At 42.9% G+C, this 22,262-nt stretch overlaps 1 protein-coding gene across 1 annotated transcript in view; it reads left to right on the forward strand.

The window, feature by feature from the left end:
• The window catches only part of ntrk3b (neurotrophic tyrosine kinase, receptor, type 3b), a 165,590-nt gene that overhangs the window by 28,963 nt on the left and 114,365 nt on the right, over positions 1-22,262 (forward strand). Inside the window, exon 3 of the mRNA XM_056259167.1 lies at positions 6,508-6,579. Within this exon, the coding sequence (XP_056115142.1) occupies positions 6,508-6,579 (72 nt within the window). The remainder of the gene's footprint in view (positions 1-6,507; positions 6,580-22,262) is intronic.

The following is a 22,262-nucleotide window of genomic DNA, read 5'->3' on the forward strand; positions in this document are numbered from 1 at the left end:
GTATTCAAAAACAAATCCCATAGAGGTTACATGTATTTTACACTAAAGTCTGGTGCACACTCCACGATTTGAGTCATCTGAGACATGTTTTGGGAAGATATCTTTAATCTTCAGTTCCCTTTTCAAGGGAACGCGCTGTGTCAATGACGCTTTGGGAACGCGCTGTGTCAATGACGCTTTGAGAACGCCTCTGTGTGATTGCGTCTGAAACACGTGTCTCAAGTAGTCCAATGGTGAGACGGGACATCACGGGCAGGTGACGTCACGACCAGGAAAGCATAAAAGCACATCCGGAATGACCGGCGTTAGCTTCTGTGCCTCAGCTTCTGCCAAACGTATCTCGGTGGGTCCTGCAGATTATATAAAAAAGGTTACAGAATCCAGTTTGGTTCTCGTCCACTAGATTCAACGGGGTTCTACTGACGTTAGTACATCCCGAGCAGGCTCTGGTGATGGAACAAGAAGTAAAGTCTCTATTAGCGAAGGAAGCTATAAAACAAGTTCACAAAATGTGTGGATTAGTGCTGCACGATTAATCGTATCGCAATCGTAATCGCGATGTCAAACCTATGCGATTATATAACGCAAAATGCCGCGATTTTATATGAAATAAACAAATTAGGGCTATTAACGCAGCATCTCTTCTTTTTTGTCATCCTTTGACTAGTGTTACATGATCCCGCTCTTATTCGTGCAAATGCCTTAAAACCATTTTGCACGACAAGAAGTCAAAAGAGAGCGCGCTGCCTGTGAATGTCCTGAATGTGACTCACAGAATAACGCGCGCCAGTATAATGCGCATGCACAGACCGGGTGCCAGAATACAGTTCTCTTTCGAGCTTGAACGAACAATAACACACACAATTATGCCAAAATGTCGTTTTGTCGATTATCTTCATAACATAAGAGCAGTCTTATGATGGACGAAAAGAGTTGTGCTTGTGAGAGAATGAGGCGCGTGTGAGATACGCGTCTCGGCAACGGTTGCTCTTAAAGGGCCAGCAGCGAATAAAGCGTTCCGTCAGTAAAGTTAATCAAAGAACAAAGGGAACAGAAAATTACTCACATGCTCTTGACTAAAGAAGTTTTGTAGCTTTAATAAGGATTAGTCTATATATAATTTATAATTCATGCAGCGCAGACTGTTTGATAACTTTATTCAATTTCTGTATATAAATCTGTATATAAATCCTCAATCCTACCTGTTAAGACAGGAAGGGCACAGGTAAATATGGCATTTATTATGGGTTTATGTGAGGATTGTTTGAAGTTCACTTAATTTAAAAGCTGTTATTTTTTTTAAGCCTAATAAATATTTTAAAAGTTGATAGCTTTCAATTGTATTGATGGAATCACTGTAATGTTGGATGGCTATAATTAACGTTTAAAATGTGGGGGGTGTCGTCATTTTTATCCAGACATCAATGGTTTATTTATCATTATAGGTGTTATCAATCATTTAGTTGTTGTTGCTAGTTTGAGTTGAGAAATACACATTACACAGAATGATCACTAATCTGTGTGTGCATTTTACTTTAGAACCAAGCAAGTTGACTCATGAAACCATTTGTTTATTAAATCGCAATCGCATATCGCAATTGAATATTGACCTCATTAATCGCAATATGACATTTTCCTCAAATCGTGCAGCCCTAGTGTGGATGCAGCTCTGGTGCCGCTTAGACTGCAAGGAATTTGCATTCTGAACTATATAGATGACTGGCTTATTCTAGCAGAGTCGGAGCAGATGGCGGTTCAGCATTGAGATGTCGTTCTCACATTCAACAGTTGGGGTTGAGACTGAATGTCGAGAAGAGTGTGCTTTCTCCAGTTCAGAGGACCACTTTCCTTGGTGTGGTATGGGATTCAGTAACGATGCAGGCCGTCCTTTCACCTGCTCGTGTTGCTGCAATCCTCACAGCCTTAAAAGAGATAAAGCTAGGCTAGTCACTCACTGTGAAACAGTTTCAGAGACTGTTGGGTCTGATGGCAGCTGCGTCCAAAATGATACCTTTTGGCCTGCTGTACATGAACCCTTGCAGTGGTGGCTCAAGATCAAGGGGAACCCACTTCGTATGATCAAGATTACGCTCAGGTGTCTTCGTGGCCTTGGTTATATGGAGGAAACCTTGGTTCTTGTCCCAGGCTCCTGTGTTAGGAGCTCATTGTCATTGCGTCATGCTCACGACAGATGCTTCTCTCACGGGCTGGGTAGCGGTAATGGAAGGCCGCTCAGCTCTGGGTCTTTGGAGGAGTCATCATCTCTCTTGGCACATAAATTGCCTGGAGATGATGGCTGTCTTCATGGCATTGAAGCACTTCCTCCCAGACCTAAAAGGCCATCATGTGCTTGTCCAAACAGACAACACATCGGAGGTGTCTTTCATAAATCACGCATTCACCATGAAAACTGGCACACTAGATCCTCCTGTGGTCCCTAGGGGATCACGCTCTCTCTGAGGGCAGTATACATCCCGGGGTACCAGAATGTAGGAGCAGACATCCTGCTGAGACATGGCCTGAGGCCAGGGGAATAGAGACTTCACCCCGAGGTGAGGAGGTTTACGGCCAAGCGGAAGGGGATCTGTTTGCGTCTCAGGATTCGACGCACTGTCCACTTTGGTTCTCTCTAACAGACCCAGCCCCCCTGATTCTGTTCAGGAGGGACCTTCTGTGCCAGGCGGGAGACACGATTCTTCACCCTAGCCTGGAGATATGGAACCTGTGGGTTTGGCCTCTGAGGGGGCCCAACTCATAGACTAAGGTCTCTCAACTGAGTTTGTTACCATACTTCACTCCAGAGCTCCCTCCATGAGGAAACTTTATGCCTTGAAGTGGAGAGTTTTCACTTCTTGGTGCAGAATTCGACAGTGGGATTCAGTAAACTGTCCGATTGGTTCAGTGCTAGAGTTTCTGCAAGATCGTTTTTCTGCAGGACTATCCCCTTCCGCACTAAAGGTGTACGTGGCAGCCATAGCTGCTTACCACGTCCCTTTGGGCGGCTTCCTTCGAGTCCCTTGAGACAGTTCCAGAAAAGTTTCTGACTTTAAAAACTGTGTTCCTTCTGGCCATATCTTCACTAAATTGAACTGCCTGCATTGACACCATTATATGAGAACTGAACTGAGCTGGACGATGACATCGCGGTTTTCACCAGAGCGCCTATATACAGTATATAAATTAACTAAATTAATAACTTTTTTATAACAAAAAAATGAAACATCACTGAACTTACTTAAATTGGACTGTGACCCTATTTTCTTCTGGAAACAAACTTTGTTGCATTATTTTCCCGTTATCTCTGTAAAGCTGCTTTTTACAATCTGTATTGTAAAAAGCGCTATATAAATAAATGTGATTTGACTTGACTTAAAGAGAGTAGGTGATCTTCAGGCCCTGACCTGTCGGTATCCCCCACGTGCCTTGAGTTTGCACCGGGGATGGTCAAAGCATTCCTTTACTCAAAGCCAGGCTATGTCCCTAAGGTGCCAACCAATGTACCGCAGCCTATTGTTTTGCAAGCCTTCAGCCCTCCTCCTTTCGGAGATCAGGACCAGAAAAAGCGTAACCCTTTCTGTGTCCAGTGAGAGCACTGGATACTTATGTCCACAGAGCTGCCTTTTTGAGGAAAACCGATCAGCTATTTGTCTGCTGTGGATCACCTAAAAAGGGGTCCCCTGCATCCAAACAGACAGTTGGCAGATGGATAGTTGAGGCTATTCATCTTGCTTATGAGGTTTCTGGTCAGCATTTGCCTTTAGCTGTCAGAGCTCATTCGATTAGGAGTATGGTGGCCTCCAAGGCCTTAATTTTCGGGTGTCTCCCTTCAAGGCCTTAATTTTCGGGTGTCTCCCTTCAAGACGTTTGTGATGCGATGGGCTGGTCCCTCTCCACTCACATTCATAAGTTTCTACAACCTGGACCTGGGCGCTGCCCCAGGATCACAGGTGCTTAGGGGTATGGAGTTAATATTGTGCCATAATTAAACAAACAAATCCAGCATTTTGCAAACAAATTCGATCTGGTTTGCAAAGTAAAATTCAACTCGCAAACAAACTCGATCTGCTTTGCAAAGGAAAACTCGACTCGCAAACAAACAGAAAGCAATGTGCAAGTGCAAAGGTCAATTTGAGCGAAAATGCACATATGCATTGTGTTTTGCAAATATAAATAAATGAGCCTAGATAATATTTCACAATTAAATACAAACCATCCTACAAATTGCATGTAACCTTTGAACAAATACCAAATCTAGTGCATACAAATGCATATCTGTCTGTTATGATTGTGAGACACTTTGCTTTTTATGAGATCTCTCGGCTCAATTTTCTCACAAATGTGTCCAGGCAGATTTTCTCACAAATGCAGTTGAGGAACGTCCTCTTCTAAAACAGTAAATGGCGCTAAAATAGGGGATTCATTTAGCGCTAGTCTCCCGGGGGAAGCACTGATTTGAAACGTGTGCTTGCCTTTGCCTACAGCTGTGGAAAAAGACCGGTGAACAGGTGTGTTTCTGTCTTACTTTATCTATAATTAACCTTTTTGAGGTTTTCTTTTGCAAAATGTTAATTACGTATAGACAGAAGACAGAAATCCACAGAAAATAGACAGAAATTTCTAGACAGAAATCCACATTAGCACTTAGTAGGATAGGGGAATCTAAGCTGAAAGCTCTGCCATCATATGTTGCTTTTTTACATAATGATGGATAATCTATCTATCTATCTATCTATCTATCTATCTATCTATCTATCTATCTATCTATCTATCTATCTATCTATCTATCTATCTATCTATCTATCTATCTATCTATCTATCTATCTATCTAAATCTATCTATCTTTTCTTACTTTCTAACTTTTCTTTCTTTCTAACTATTCTTTCTAACTATTATTTCTTTCTTTCTTTCTAACTAATCTTTCTTTCTATCTATCTTTCTTTCTTTCTTTTCTTACTTTCTAACTTTTCTTTCTTTCTAACTATTCTTTCTAACTATTATTTCTTTCTTTCTTTCTTTCTAACTAATCTTTCTTTCTTTCTATCTATCTTTCTTTCTTTTCTGACTTTCTAACTTTCTTTCTTTCTAACTATTCTTTCTAACTAATATTTCTTTCTTTCTAACTAATCTTCCTTTCTTTCTATCTTTCTATCTATCTATCTATCTATCTATCTATCTATCTATCTATCTATCTATCTATCTATCTATCTATCTATCTATCTATCTATCTATCTATCTATCTATCTATCTGATTTTATCCATCCATCCATCCATCCATCCATCCATCCATCCATCCATCCATCCATCCATCCATCCATCCATCCATCCATCCATCCATCCATCCATCCATCCATCCATCCATCCATCCATCCATCCTCTTGAAGGGATAGTTTAACCAAAAAGAAAAATTGTGTCCCCATTTACTTGTTTCAGACCCATTTGACCATTCTTATGCAGAACACAAATCTGACCTTCAAAATATCTCTTTTGTGTTCCATGGATGACAGAATTGTATTTCCGGTTGAACTGTCCCTTTATTGATGTATTGATCTTAAGTTGTTTAAAGTGCATAAGGCCTAAACAACATTTGAAGTGCCAGGCTTTTTAAACATTTGTAAAAATTCAGCCAAACTTTTCTTGTTCAAGCATAGGAACCGCTGACCTGCTCGTAGGGATTTCACTAGCGCATGCAGAAGAACCATTGCAGCAGTGCCGAAATGAAATATCTGCCTACACTCGTAATCCCACCCCCACAAGTTCATGGATGTCACGTGAAGGACCATTGTTTTTAGGCTTTTAAGAGCTGAATGGTTAAGAAGAAAAATGGTATAAACACAGCCAACATCCTCCTTATATCTTTCTCATAATAGAGATGGATAATTGTATTCCTAGAAATAGTTTACTATAGAGCCATCATCATAATAAAACTAATTCTGTACTGATTACTGTTCACCGGATAAGGGTGTTGTGAGTGTAATCACTTTTTGCATTAAATTCCTGTAATGAAAAGGATGCAGTCATTACCAATTAATGCCACCCAGACTGTGCACAGAGTCTTTAGGATGCACAATTCATTCCAGCTGCCGCTGCGGCTCAGCGCTATGAAATTGGGGACCCTGATGATACCATTATTCTAATGACACTCTCTGAAGAGATGGGAAAGATGGCAAACTGAGATTGCTTCTGCAGTTTATCATCATAAACGATGTATATCAAGCTGCAAGGCTCTAATGAACTGTTGGCTTTCTCAGGTTTGAATGATCGACTTGCAATGCCAGGTGCAAATGACCAACAACAGGGCCCTCAGTCAAAATTACTGGATGAACCGCGCTGTATGGAGGCTGAAATAAATGTTGGTGGTCTTACCTTGGGAAAATTTATTTGCACTCATCAATGCTGGATTAATGCAGTCCATTTACCATTTGTGGCCAGCCAATGACACCTATCATTCACATATGTTTGAGAGGAACTGTGCATTTTCATTCAGTAGTCTCTCTCTCTGTTTTTCAGGTCAATAATGAACTGCAATTTACGGACAATCCAGGCACGTGCATTTGCACAGAACCCTCACCTCCGCTACATGTGAGTAAAATGTGTTCTAGTGTGCTTGTGTCATAAAGGAGTTATTGTTATTCTCTGAATGAATCTTTTAAGTGAATGAATCATTCTTGTTTACTTCCACGCATCTGTAAACAGTGTTGAGCAAGCTACATTTAGTGCATAATGTAGCTTAGTGTATAGCTGGTGTAATTATGAAACTAATTGAATCAATGAACAAATCAAAAGAGTTAAAAATCCCAACTTCTAGTCTTCTAATATTTTTTGATCGTTAAAGGTAGTTCAATAAGAAATCAACTTGATTAGATATTTTTTCCATATTTTACACAATGCTGGAAATAGCATTCCTACTAACCAATCATAGCATAGCTAGTCATAAAATCAGAGGACAATTATTGGTTACATAAGGCACGCCGTTTCCATTACAGATTTGCGCAAAACTTTTGCTGTTTTTTCTAAATGTCGAAAAAAACTATTGCGAAATGACGGCATTTCCATTAACCGATGTTATGTGACTAAAACGTAATTTTTTCTTCTTCAGTGATCAGTCATTCCAAAAATCATGGCGATGGATGTTGGTAGGTTTGTGTATATCCCAGCCACCGCACTAGCCATTATTATTAATGGAAGGAGTGTGTTCCCTTTCGAGGGAACTCGAACTGCTTCGCCTACGACACTTTGGGGAACGCCCTTAGCGAAACACATCTGAAGTATGAATGAAACTAATCCAATCCTGATTGGTGCTGCGTCATAACGTAACGTCATACACGTAAACTACAAAGGGAGGCCGGCACACAACAGAGTTTGCTTTTTGCTCTTCAGCAAGCGCTCTGTGTCAAACTATCTGTCCTATTTGGTGTTGTTTGTCCCATAAGAATTGTCCTAAATAAAGGTCTGCATTGCAATATAGAATCTAGTGGCTCGGATCTCGCATTTGCCGAGGCAGCGTGTAGATTACGGGTCTACTCAGCAATAAAGATTCTGTGATTAGGATCTCGCATTTGCCGAGGCAGCGCATAGATTAAAGGTCTGCATTGCAATACAGAATCTATAGTGGCTCGGATCTCGCTTTTGCCGAGGCAGCGCGTAGATTACGGGTCACTTTGCAATAAAGATTCTGTGACTGGGATCTTGCGTTTGCCGAGGCAGCGCATAGATTAAAGGTCTGCATTGCAATACAGAATCTATAGTGGCTCAGATCTCGCGTTTGCCGAGGCAGCGTGATTATGGGTCTACTATGCAATAAAGATTCTGTGTAGGTGTGAGGCATGCACAGTCAGCTCCTGAGGGTCCTGGCAGTGTTCATTGAGAAATATCTCGACGCACACAGCCGTGCGTTTTCGGGTGTTTCAGCCTCGCGCCCGTTGACTTTCTTCTCGAGAGATGAAAGCCAAATATATTGTGAATGACTCGAATCTCGCATTTGCAGAGGCAGCGTGTAGATTACGGGTCTACAATAAAAGGAACACACGCGATATGTTAAATAATACTGTTTGGGTGCGAGGCATTCACAGTCAGCTCCTAATGGTACTGGCAGTGTTCATTGAGAAATATCTCGACACGTAGGCCTATATTAACCGTGCGCTGTCGGATGTTTCAGCCTCGCACCTGTTGACTTTCTTCTCGAGGGATGAAAGCCAAATATATTGTAACGGCTCAATTCTCGCGTTTGCCGAGGCAGTGTGTAGATTACGAGACTGTAAATAATATTAAAACAGTATTGTTTGGTGATTATGGCAGCATTTAATTCTATGAAATTAAAATGATGGAATATTATCTGAGTTTAAGAAGATAGATATTTTAATTCAGCCTACCATCTAGACCGTGTTTCACTTATCCAGTGTTTATGGCTGCGAACGTCGAAAATCGCTTAATTTTTCCCTGCCGGTCCTCCGCTTCAGGGTATCTAAACCAAGACAAAAGCAGCAGGGCTGTCCCCCGCCGTGGAGGGATGAGCGAGAATCACTCCTCCGCGGAGCCCTCAGGAAATCGATGTTTGTATCCAGTGTCGGTCTCTGAGGAGGTTCAGGTTCAAGATGCTCACCATCACGCATACTTCCACATATCCATCCTTCCATCTCAGAGGAAGTTCCTGAGGTTCGCTTTCGGGGGCGAAGCGTACCAATATCGGGTTCTTCCGTTCGGCCTAGCTCTCTCCCCTCGCACATTTACCAAATGCATGGATGCAGCTCTATCACCGCTGAGGCTTCTCGGTGACTGGCTGCTTTTGGCCCAGTCACAAGAGCTGGCAGTTCGGTATCGAGATGTCGTCCTTGCCCACATCCAGAGCCTGGGGTTGAGACTCAACACAAAAAAGAGCGTGTTGGCACCAGCCAGAGAACCACGTTCCTGGGAGTGGTGTGGGACTCGGTCACGATGCGGGCACAATTGTCTCCTGCACGGATCGAGTCCATCCTGGCCATTGGTGACCAGGATAAAGCTAGGCCAAGCCATCACTGTCAAACACTTTCAGAGAGTGTTAGGACTCATGGCAGCAGCGTCCAACATCATTCCATTCGGCCTGCTGCACATGAGGGCCCTGCAGTGGTGGTTGAAAACCAAGGGGTTCTCCCCGAAGAAGATCCCATTCCACATGATCAGGGTTACGCGCAGATGCCTTCGTTCCCTATCTATGTGGAATAAAGCTTGGTTTCTGTCCCAAGGCCCCGTGCGGGGAGCGTCATGTCGCCGGAAATCCGTCTCGACAGACGCCTCCCTCACGGGCTGGGGTGCGGTCAGGCAGGGCTCTGAGGAGCTTCCTCACTGACCTGAGGGGTCACCATGCAGACAATGTGTCGGTGGTCTCCTACTTGATTCATCAGGGGGTTCTGAGATTGCGCCCTCTATCTAGATTGCCGCATCAGATCCTCCTGTGGTCCCAGGGGAAACTGTTATCTCTCAGAGCAATCCACGTCCCAGGGGACCAGAATGAGAGAGCAGACATCCTGTCGAGGCAAGGGCTGAGGCCCAGGGAATGGAGACTTCACACCGAGGTGGTGAAGTCGATATGAGTGAGGTTCGGCCCAGTGGAAGTGGATTTGTTCACGTCTCGAGGGACGTCCCACTGTCCACTGTGGTATTCTCTCACCCATCCAGCCCCATTGGGTTTGGATGCCATGGTACAGACGTGGCCGAGGCTACACCTGTACGCTTTTCCCCCAATTCCTCTGCTCCCGGGAGTTCTGGAGAGGGTCCGTCGAGACGGAATCAGCCTACTTCTAGTAGCCCCGTACTGGCCGACCTGAGTATGGTTTTCAGACATCATAGCACTTCTGGCAGGCCAGCCTTGGCAGATCCCTTTGAGGAGGGACCTGCTTCCACAGGCCGGGGGGCTCAATATTAAGCACCCTCGACCAGACCTGTGGAAGCTTTGGGCCTGGCCCCTGAGGGGGCTCAGTACCTAGAGGCTGGCCTGTCGGCTGCAGTGGTTGAGACCATACTCAGTTCCAGAGCTCCTTCCACAAGGATATTGTACGGCCTAAAGTGGAAAGTGTTTCCACTTGGTATAGAGAGTGTGAGGTGGACCCAGTTAACTGCCCGGTTGGCTTCAGTGCTGGAGTTCCTCCAAGATCGCTTCTTGGCTGGTCTTACCCCGTCCACACTCAAGGTGTACGTGGCTGCCATTGCGGCTTTCCACGCTCCTCTGGGTGATGGGCCTCTGGGGAGACCTCAGCTGGTCGTACGTTTCCTCTGTGGGGCTCGGAGGATGAGACCTGTGGCTTGTACCAGAGTTCCCACATGGGACCTGGCAGTGGTTCTTGAAGGGCTGGTCGAGGCCCCCTTCGAACCTCTGGAGTCGGCTGAGGCCAAGAACCTTCCCTCAAGGTAGCTTTTTTATTAGCCATTACTTCTCTGAGGAGAGTAGGAGACTTTCAGACGCTCTCTATATCTCATGGGTGCCTGAAGTTTGCTTCAGGCAACATTAAGGCTATCTTGCATCCCAGGCCGGGCTATGTGCCTAAAGTGCCATCTAATGTGGCACGGCCTACGGTTCTGTAGGCTTTCATCCTCCACCTCACATGACGGTGGATGAAGAAATACTTAATTAACTCTGCCTTGTCAGAGCTCTCAAGATATATGTCCATAGGTCTTTTTCATGGCGGAAGTCAGATCAGTTGCTGGTGTGCTTCGGGTGCTCTCGTCCTAAGTCTGCCTGTGCGCAGCTTCACACTGGGACAGGTAGGGCTCGTTGTGGCATAGTGGCTACTCGTTCCCCAAAGTGTCGTAGTCGACGCAGTTCGAGTTCCCTCGAAAGGGAACATCTCGGGTTACGACTGTAACCCTTGTTCCCTGAGAAGGGAACGAGACACTGGGTCCCTCCGCCACACCTTCCCCTGCCTGGGAGCGACTTGCTTCATTGCAGAAGCTAACTCTGTTGTGTGCCGGCGTCCTTTTGTAGCTTCCGTGTATGCCGTCACGTTACGTTATGACTAGGGCTGTGTTGAAGAAATAGATTCACCAATTCTGAATCGATTTTAATATTAATTTCTAAAGATCGATCCGTAACTTAGAGGATCAATTTAATAATAGGCCTACATGTGCGCACGCGCGATCGTGACTCGTGAGTGAGTGAAGCCCCGTTGAGTGTGTGTGTGTGCGCGCTCGAGTGAGTGAGCCAGTGTGCGTCACGAAGCTCACTGCAACTACAACTACATTTTCCCTGTGAACTTTAACTTGCCGCGTCATTGAATTCACGCATGCGCGCGAGGTGGAAGGACATTAAAACAACGAACATGGCGGTCAGTAACGTTAAGCGGTTGCTTTGAAAACTCCAGCGTCACATCTGAGAGGGTTTTTTTCAACTGCAGGTGATATCAATACTGCCAAAAGAAGTTGCCTTACACCTGGGCATGTCACCTGGTCCTGAGCTACTGTTCCTGCAGAAGAATCTTTCCATTCCTGAGTGATGGCAGGTCACACTCTGTGTTAAGACAAGTTTAATTTCCAGTTTATTTTTATTTGCAATTTAATATGCAAGGCCTTTTCCAGTTTTTATTTATTTTTATCTACTATTTTAGTTTAAAATGACCAGTTTACACAAATACACTTTAAAGGCAATTTAATGTCTTATACCTGGAGTACTTGAAGGTTTTACACAAAACTGTGACACACTTGTGTTTTCTAAAGGTTTTGTAAGTTCACATTTTATTTACATTCTGTGTAATGTTGTCTGTTTACTGTGAAGCCAGTAACAAATGTGTTCTAAATGTTGATCATTAAAATAAAAAATAAAGGTGCATTTGCATCTGAACTGTAGGAGCTTTTTGGAAAATTCTTAATGTCATTTTTAATAATACATCAGGTTCGCAGTTGTATCAACACACTGGAAGGGGGATTGTTCTTCTTTACAACCATCAATACTCCATTAATTTGCAGTTGAATGTCTATAATAATAGTATCAATATGTTGCATAACTACAGTCCTGTAATTCAGGTAACAGCTGAAAAAAAAAAGCTCTTTTCAAAAACACTTATCTAAATCTCGAAGATCGGATCAGATCGGATCGAATCGAATAATGATAATCGATTCAAGATCTTGAGAATCGGAATCGAATCGATTCTTGAAATTTGAATCGAAACCCAGCCCCAGTTATGACGCAGCACCAATCAGGATTGGATTAGTTTCATTCATACTTCAGATGCGTTACGCTAAGGGCATTCCCCAAAGTGTCGTAGTCGACACAGTGTCTCGTAACCGTTCCCTTCTCAGGGAACAAGGGTTACAGTCATAACCCGAGACGTTATCCAAGCATTAATGGCAAGGAAGCGGCACATATGAGGAGTTTCAGGTTGTTTCTCCCGCGGATCTGCTTCGAGGTCTTGATTGTGGCATTTATTTGAGGTTTAGAATCCAGTATTCCTGTAATTATTTTCTCTTTTATGAGTTTAATAAAGAACTGTCTCATATTCTGTCCAAACCTACCGCGTCATCTACTTCAGGTGACTGTTAATGCGCAAAAACTGTTTCCATTGCGGTCTGTTTCCATTCCATTGAAATATTTCTTTTTCGAATTGCCTGAAAAACCACCTCATGCGAGCGTAAAAACTTTTTTGCGATAAATGGGAGTTTTTGAGAAATTGACGTACCATTGGGCGTATTTTTAATTCACAATTTCAATTTGCGTAATTTGAAGGGTAATGGAAACGCGGCTATAGAAACAACAAAGGATGTTGTTCCAGGTCCATGTGTGCTTCTTGCGTAAATCATGTTAACCCTTAAATGTATGAATGTTTCGCCAATCATTATTACATATTCGGATCGTTAGCGACTCAGATCTATATCTAACATGGATGGATCTCTACCTGTTGTGTTAATATAAAACTCTCCTGATGTTAGAGTAGCAATTACAGAAGATTAAAATAAAGCATATTTTGTCCTTTTGGATCTTGGAAGAGTTCAGTTTTAGCAGATGTTTTATACCACCGTCACTGTTTTCGTCAGAGCTCTTTTCCCAGTACATTCAGCATCTGGCAAATATTCGTGATCTCAAACATATTCTCAAAAATATAATTTTCTAAATCTTCAAAATCATTTTGATCGCTGACAGTTTCTTCACCAGATCCACCCTCAAGTGAAAGTGACACTAATATTTGATTGTATTCAGTACTTGCTCTGCAGTAAACTGTAAACTAAAAAGTTTTGCTGATGATACATCCTATTCTTTTGTTTTCTGCCTGTGCTATGAATGAAACGTCACTTCTTACTAACTAGTCTTTCTTTCCTTCTTTCTTACAAATCTTTCTTTCTTTCTAACTAATCTTTCTTTCTTTCTTTCTTTCTTTCTTTCTTTCTTTCTTTCTTTCTTTCTTTCTTTCTTTCTAACTAATCTTTCTTTCTAACCAATCTTTCTTTCTTTCTTTCTTTCTTACTAATCTTGATGATCTATCTATCCATCCATCCATGGTCATGTTAAAACATGCTAAATCACGCTAAATCACGTGGTAAACCATGGTAAATCTTGCTAGCAATGTGGTAAACCATACTAGAAGCATGGTAAATGATGTTAAACCATGCTAGAACATTTTAAAACCTTTTCAAACTTTATTTCAAAACCTTTTTTCAAGCCAACTTAAAGTTTGTCAACGAACTTTACTATCTAGTTATAATTTATTATTATAATTTTAATTTCTAATTAAACTGAATAAAATAACAGATTGATCAGAGCTGGATCGGTTATTTTATGAAATCATGTAGTAAAAAGTATATATATATATATATATAAATATACATATATAGTTTTTCTATAAGATGAAAAAGTCTGCTGGCATGAAACAGACTAGACATCTGCTGCGAATCCAGACCTCCCACAGTGTTTCATCACTCCCGCTTTTGAGCTTCTTCACCTATGCCAAGTCATCACATCTTTCTCACCCCTATCCTCTTTTCGTCGTAACCTCAAGACAGTTTTCCTCTCCACTCCTCTTGATCCTTCAGTAAAGAAGCCAAGTGGACTATTCCCAGCTTCCCATTTGCATTTTTCTCATTAACATTGCTCTCTCTTCTGCTGATGGTGGGCTCTCCTGGTCCCACCCACGCCTGGGAACAGCACTGACCTACAGGCCTCCAAATTACCCTTTGAGGTTTCACTAAAGGTCATTCAGCTTAAAGCACAAACATAGTAGATTGCATTGTTACATAAGCAAACACATGAATGCAAGACCTGTCTGTGGAGGTTTTGGTGGGAAATAGTTTAGTCATACAACATATCATCCCACCTGTGGGTTTTGATGGGCAAGCTGATAGTTTGTGCATTGGTATTATGTTGACTTAACAACAGTGACTTGCTCTGCAATCTTTTCTCAAAAATTCTAACCTAAGACATCTATCTATCTATCTATCCATCTATCCATCTATCCATCTATCCATCTATCCATCCATCCATCCTCAAAAATATAATTTTCAAAATCATTTTGATCGCTGACAGTTTCTTCACCAGATCCACCCTCAAGTGAAAGTGACACTAATATTTGATCGTTTTCAGTACTTGTTCTGCAGTAAACTGTAAACTAAAAAGTTTTGCTGATGATACATCCTATTCTTTTGTTTTCTGTCTGCGGTATGAATGAAATGTCACTTCATCATTGTGAATCAGACATTGCCACTTTGTGCAACAAAGCTGAATTGCTCTTATTCAGTCATCAAAGATTCAATTATTGTTGTGCGGAAAAATATACTTACCTATAAAATTTTTACAAATAAATAAATGGGAAAACAGGCATTCTTTTATAATTTAATTATTTTTTTCTTGTTATATTGTTTATAATGAATTGATTAGGAATACTAAGGTTGATGTCTAACTTTAAAAAGTGAATGAGGAGGAGAGTTGTGAATGACGTCCGGGTCACTAAAGACCCGAGGTATGCGTTTAAGGGTTAAAGTTGCGAATGTTAGAACAAATGTTGGGCGAGGACTATCAATTGGTTGTTGATTGGATGGAGGCAGATTGGCCCGTTGAGAGCTAGCAGCCTGTTGTAAGAAATAGGTGAGGTTTAAGTGGACTAAATGTCATGATTCTGCCATCATGTCTCTTTTTTCTCTGGTCTTGTGGCAGGATCATGGCAGACCCATGTTTTATGTACAAGCGCATGGTCTGTTATTTGGACCATGTGCTTGTGTTGTCTCGTCTCGTAACCCCGCCCCCTTGTTATCCTCGTCTTGTGATTAGTGTCTAGTCAGTTTCACCTGTCCTCGTCATTAGTGTTCCCTATTTAATCCCTGTGTATTTGCTGTCCTGTGCGATTCATTATCATACGTTGTGTGATTGTTACCTGAGTGTTAATCCTTGTCAAACCTTTGTCATAGTCTGTGAGTATCTTGTCAAGAGTTTTAGTCCTGTTGCGCTATTGCCTGTAAAGGTTATTTGTTTTCTTATAGTTATCTGTCTCAGTCTAGTTAGTCTTCATTGTCCTATCTTGTTTTGCCCCCTTGTGGGCTTTGTTTTTCCTGTTTTTTGTATCAATAAATCCTGTGTTCATTGCATCTGCTGTCTGCGCTTGGGTTCACCTTCCTCCACATAACAGAATGAATCGCCAAAAGAACCCAGCAGACCGTTTGTCCTTCTCTGCCAAGCATCGTCCGGACCCTCTTGAAGAAGTCTGGTTGTCTTCCCCCCTCAACAAGAAGAGTGTCACCCTTCCATACTCACCCGAGGGTGAGTGGATCTTGTCAAACTTCTCTCGACTGTATGACCAATTCTCCCGGGAGGAGTCCGAGGCGGCATCCTCGAGATCCCCACCTTCTGCCTGTCTGCCAGAGATCCCGGAGGGTCGTGTTTTGGCCGTTGTCACGCAGGGGAACCAGGTACACTCCACTTCGACTCCCGAGGCGTCATTCGCTCCGGTAGACCTTCGCGGGAAGAGAGGGAGACGGACCTCGTGGGAGTCTCCGTTGGAATCGTCCTCGCCAGAGTCTACTCTGCCTGAGTCTGTCCTTCCTTCGCCGCTCACGGTCCCCGCTGTTCTTCCCCAACCGGCTACCGGTTTGGCCACGGCCTCTGCTCCATGGCCAAGGAGAAAGAGGAGGAAGAAGGCAGTCAGCGCAGTCGCCGAGCCCGCTGCGGTCAGCGCAGTCGCCGAGCCCGCTGCGGTCAGCGCAGTCGCCGAGCCCGCTGCGGTCAGCGCAGTCGCCGAGCCCGCTGCGGTCAGCGCAGTCGCCGAGCCCGCTGCGGTCAGCGCAGTCGCCGAGCCCGCTGCGGTCAGCGCAGTCGCCGAGCCCGCTGCGGTCAGCGCAGTCGCCGAGCCCGCTGCGGTCAACGCAGTCGCCGAGCCCGCTGCGGTCAACGCAGTCGCCGAGCCCGCTGCGGTCAACGCAGTCGCCGAGCCCGCTGCGGTCAACGCAGTCGCCGAGCCCGCTGCGGTCAACGCAGTCGCCGAGCCCGCTGCGGTCAACGCAGTCGCCGAGCCCGCTGCGGTCAACGCAGTCGCCGAGCCCGCTGCGGTCAACGCAGTCGCCGAGCCCGCTGCGGTCAACGCAGTCGCCGAGCCCGCTGCGGTCAACGCAGTCGCCGAGGCCACTGCGGTCAACGCAGTCGCCGAGCCCGCTGTTGTCAGCGCTGTCGCCGAGAGCGCGGCACCCGAGTCTGTCGCCGAGAGCGCGGCACCCGAGTCTGTCGCCGAGAGCGCGGCACCCGAGTCTGTCGCCGAGAGCGCGGCACCCGAGTCTGTCGCCGAGAGCGCGGCACCCGAGTCTGTCGCCGAGGGCGTTGCACCCGAGCCTGTCGCCGTGAGCGCTACACCTAGTCCTGCCCTGTCGCCTGCCATGTCCCCTGTCAGGAGTCCCGTTACCTCATCCTCTGTGTCCTCAATGTCTGAGCCTGTTGCTGCTCCCTCAAATGCAGTATCCCCATCTGTTTTCCCGGTCTCCCCCGTCTCCACTAGTCCCCGGACTGTTTCACCATTTGTTCCTGTCGCCACTTGTCCCCGTACTGTTTCCCCTGTGATCACTGTTCCCCCTGTCACCACGAAACCCCGGACTGTTTCGCCCAAGCCCCGTCCTTGTGTGTCTTCCTCCAAATTCCCCCGGATTCCCCGTCCTCAGCCCTCATCCCGAAGACCCAAGACCCCTGTCCCGCCCATCCACCCTGGACTGTCTCCCAAAGACTTTGTGTTTCCTCCACCTCCTCTACCCTGTATGTTGTTTTTGATGTTTCACCCTAACCCTGTTATTGTTTTTTCATGTTTGCCTTTATTAGTGTTTTCCATGTTTTGTTGGTTTGTGTCTTTGTCACAGTCTGTCATGTCCCGTGTTTAGTTTCCCTTTGAGGAGCGTCTGGCAGCCGCTCCTTAAGGTGGGGGTTCTGTCATGATTCTGCCATCATGTCTCTGTTTTCTCTGGTCTTGTGGCAGGATCATGGCAGACCCATGTTTTATGTACAAGCGCATGGTCTGTTATTTGGACCATGTGCTTGTGTTGTCTCGTCTCGTAACCCCGCCCCCTTGTTATCCTCGTCTTGTGATTAGTGTCTAGTCAGTTTCACCTGTCCTCGTCATTAGTGTTCCCTATTTAATCCCTGTGTATTTGCTGTCCTGTGCGATTCATTATCATACGTTGTGTGATTGTTACCTGAGTGTTAATCCTTGTCAAACCTTTGTCATAGTCTGTGAGTATCTTGTCAAGAGTTTTAGTCCTGTTGCGCTATTGCCTGTAAAGGTTATTTGTTTTCTTATAGTTATCTGTCTCAGTCTAGTTAGTCTTCATTGTCCTATCTTGTTTTGCCCCCTTGTGGGCTTTGTTTTTCCTGTTTTTTGTATCAATAAATCCTGTGTTCATTGCATCTGCTGTCTGCGCTTGGGTTCACCTTCCTCCACATAACACTAAATGATTGGAGAAGTGCAGCATACATCAGCAGAAAGAAGTATGTTGTTTCACTGGAAAATCAAGACATTTTGATTAAAAGAACCATTACAGAACCAATTTTCTTTTAAAATGAAGCATGCACCGATGAATAGTTCAAAATTAGATCAATAACCTGCATTTAGAAAAAAGAAGGGTGCATTTTCATTTCACGTCAACTTTCATGTCAAGTTTTCTGCTGATCATTTTTTACTTCTGAAATACAGGTGCCAGTTGGAGGGCATATCTCTTTTGCAGACCACAGCTTTTACTTTTCATGTTAGCTAACATTTATTTTAGCCTTTGCACAACTAATGGAGGTGCTTTGTACCATAGCTAGGAGAAACCATCATGATATTCTCATTACTACATTTTTTTACCTTTCGTGACAGTAAGCAAAATATCTAGCCGTGACCTTTGGTGTCTGTGATAGTCTCACAACCAAAGAAATGCATGGATTTCTAGAGTATGCGATAATGGTCTCAATTACAGGCAAGCGAACAGACTAAGCACTTCATGAATGAGCTTAAAGATCCCGTGTTCATTTGAGGCACAAACTGAGCAGATGGACATGCTAATTGTGGGGTCATTAAAAAAAATGGTCAGGAACTTCAGTAACAAAGATGTTGACTGCTTATGTCTTATTTAATTGTGGCTCTCAGACGATTGAAGCGGTCGTTTTTGAAGTTGTAATGGCTGATGGAAATAAATCACATTCAGTAATGGGCAGCATTTTCAAAGACAAAACATTGATTAAGGAGATGTGGAGTAAGTTAATTACAGTACAACTACTGAGATGAATGGCAAAGTTCACATATAGCTTTCTCCAGGACTCCGATAAAGTTTTTATTTTAAATTTTCTTTAAAGTCACCATGAAATCAAAATGGACAATTCTTGTTTTTATGGAATATTGCTCTATTTTATTATAAAGGATTTATCCGAGAACATTTTTATTTTTTATTTGGTGCCCTCATAATCTTTTATAAAAGTTACTTCCTCTCCCTCTTGACATCACAGCAAGAGCAAACCACAAAATCAAGTCCCGTCCTATATTTTTTCTTGTTTGAGAAGCTATAATATGATATCTAATATAAAATAAATATTTTGCATAAAGAAAATTAAGCCTATTTTAGCATTAACATTATTTTTTTTTAATTCTTTGTATTAAGAGATTATTTTCAAGCCAATTAAGCAATTGCTAGTCCTTAAATTTTTATTTTTATTTTAAATTTTTAAAATATGACCTGTAAAAGTTTTGTGAGATTCATCCCAGAATGAATCTGCAATAACAACATACATTTTAAGTAGGTTATTTTAAATTTGGGTTTGACTGAAAGCACGCTCCTTAATCTCAACCAAATTTCCGTAACAATGAATTCCCCAGCTCCTAAAGAAAAACGCTTGTTAATTCCACACATTGACTTGAATGAACGTTTCGTTTTTTATGTGTCCTAAACGTCCTGTGTGCTAAATGACGGTGTGCCGTCTGGGTGGCCAGACATTGTGTCTCCACAGCCCACATATCAACAGGGGCCTAATAAATTTGAAGGGCCCATTGTAGGGGAGGAGGAAAGGTCATATCCTCTAGGGAGGGCGGAAAGTCTCTTCCTCATTAAGTCTTTCTCCTCTATGTGATTCTCCTTTTCCAAAATGTCACTTTCTTCACCAGACCCCCTCCTCAGACATCTCATTCAATTATAGGGCCAAATATTATATGCTCATTTTAACATGACTCAGATCTGCACAAGAATATTTCTAACAAAATGGCTTTACTGTAGGTAGATATACAGCAAGACATTGCAATATTATAATATAATACAGTCCAAATGCTTTTTTTGTTTGTCACATTTAATCATACTCTACTTTTTGTTTCAGTACATGCATGTTCAGATTTAGCCGAGTTAGTTCCAACATTTTGTTGATCCTGGAACAACAATTTCTGTCCAAAAATGTAATCAGAACTTTTATCCCTACCCCTAAACCTAAACCTAACCCTACCCATAACTTATCCCTAAAATCAGAGGGAAATGATGAATAACACTGATAGAAGAACCTAACCCTGGTTTTATGCCTTTAACCCTAAACTTGACATAAACTGTAAACATGTCCTTCAAATCTGATTGGTTAATTGAAATGTTGTTCAAGGATCAGAAAAAGCTGTTAATCTAGGAACATGAAATCAGGTTCGACCCAGTACATACTGTGTGTGTATTCTGTGAAGTATACGTCCAGATTGGTGATACAATGGCATATGTTTTCCCATAAGGCAATGTAGGGAAGGCATTGTTATTTTAGGTTGTTGTAAGTTTTTTTTTATTTTTTATGTACAAGTCTGCAAATATGATAATTTAACATGATACTAAAATATTATTTAAATGAGTGCTTGTTGATGCCTCATTCGTGTGGAAATATGAACTAAATTTAGAAAACTCTATTGCATATATTCAGTGAGGATTAAATGATTTATTCTCAGTTTTAAGTTTCTTTCACTTTAACTGTAAACATGCATTTTAATCGTTAGACACTATCTGGTCGCTGAACTAATTATCATGCATTGCACATGCTGCCATGTAAAGCACTCTGGAGCCAACAACACAAACAGCAAGCTAGTAAAGTTAGAAAAATGACATTTAATAGGACAGTTAGATGCATTAGCTACTTCAGAAAGATGATTAGCCTACATATGCTAAATATAACACACACTATGGAATATTAAAGACAAACAAAGAAGTGGTTTGGCTTGCCAGGGCAGCAAAGGGAACTAAAAATACCCCAAGCTCAATCCCATTACCAGATTTTGATCCTGATGAATTTGTACAGGAGTCAAAAATGCATATTATACATTAGTTGACATTACATTAACTGCCTAATGGCGCTTTTCCACTGCATAGTACGGTACGGTTCGGCTCGGTACGGTTCGACTCGGCGCGGAACGGTTCGGCTCGCTTCGCTTTTCCACTGCGTGGTACGACTCGACTCGGTACGGCTCGGTTCGCTTTGGCTCGGTTGCTTTTCCACTGCAGTAGTACCGCTTCAGTGGGTGGGACTGATCGTTATAGTTGCGCAACTCCTCGGCAACCAACGAGAGGAACGTCTGCACCTCGTCCACTGACCACGATTCAGCTATTTCTTTTTTTGAAGTTTTCATCTTCTTTTTTCAAGCAAATACTTTAAAAACAGGTACTACAGCGTTGGCTGTTGTCTACTGCTGGCTATTTAAATCTAGCGGGTTAGTGTCTCGTGTCGCAAATACAATGACGCTGGTAGTGACGATTCTGTCTGTCTGACCAATCAGTGATCTGCAGTGTTTTGACGTCACATTTTAGTACCGGTACGGTACGCTTGGAACCTCAACAGATCAGGTACCATTTAAAGCGAGCCGAAGCGAGCCGTACCGTACCGTACCATGCAGTGGAAATGCGCCATAAGTGAGCCGTACCGAACCGAGCCGTACCGTACTATGCAGTGGAAAAGCGCCAAAGAGTGCCGTACCGAACCGAACCGTACTGTACTATGCAGTGGAAAAGCGCCATAAGAAGGCTCTTTTTTTTTATTCATGATGTGAATAAAATTTATGATAACTTTTATGAAATTTTGAAATCGTTTATTACTATGAAAAGACTAATAGTAAGCTGGACAAAATTAAGGGTAATTTGAGCAATTTTATCTAATTATAATCTGGTTTATGACGTTTATGACCCCATATGTGACAATAAATAAAATGACTTTAAAATCAGTACTTTCAAGTTGCATTTTCAGTATAAAACCCATGAGATTCCGCACTGATCCTAAAAGCTTTTGCCCAGTGAAGCCTGATTTCTTTTTGTGGTCTTACTTATTTGTTGTTTCTTCTGGCAGATCACTTTACTCCATCCATCACTTACTAACCAGAGAATGACATAACTGCTTTTTTTGGCTCTAAATGTTTTAGTCAGACTAGTCAGACTCCATTTGGCAGATGCAGCATGTATTGTTCATCGAGACAACAGTGGCGGTAAAACGGTCTATTCTTATTGCATCTATTTACAGTTAGTGTCCATGTATGTTACAGTGTATATCTCAAATATGAGCTGCTGTTAGCTCAAATACTGCTGCTGTGAATGATATGAAGGAGGCTTTTATTCTAAACTCCCAGAAGTCAAATATAACATGCCGATCAGATTGGAACTGGTGATTTCGGCTCTTGCCGTTTTTTTGTGCAAAATGTGCGTCAGACGGTCAGTGAACAGACTAAGCTATCCAGTCCACAGATTTGAATGTAGATTTTAGAGGCTGTGAATGTTTTTCAAACATCCCCATAAGATATGCAGAACACATAGTATTTAGCCTATGTGGGGTGATAAGCTAATAGCTGTGCAGAGTAAGAATTTAAAGG

This window comes from Rhinichthys klamathensis, unplaced genomic scaffold (genome assembly GCF_029890125.1).
Source record: "Rhinichthys klamathensis goyatoka isolate OS25496 unplaced genomic scaffold, OSU_Roscu_1.1 h1tg000165l_1, whole genome shotgun sequence".
In the NCBI taxonomy this organism is placed as follows: Eukaryota; Metazoa; Chordata; class Actinopteri; order Cypriniformes; family Leuciscidae; genus Rhinichthys; species Rhinichthys klamathensis.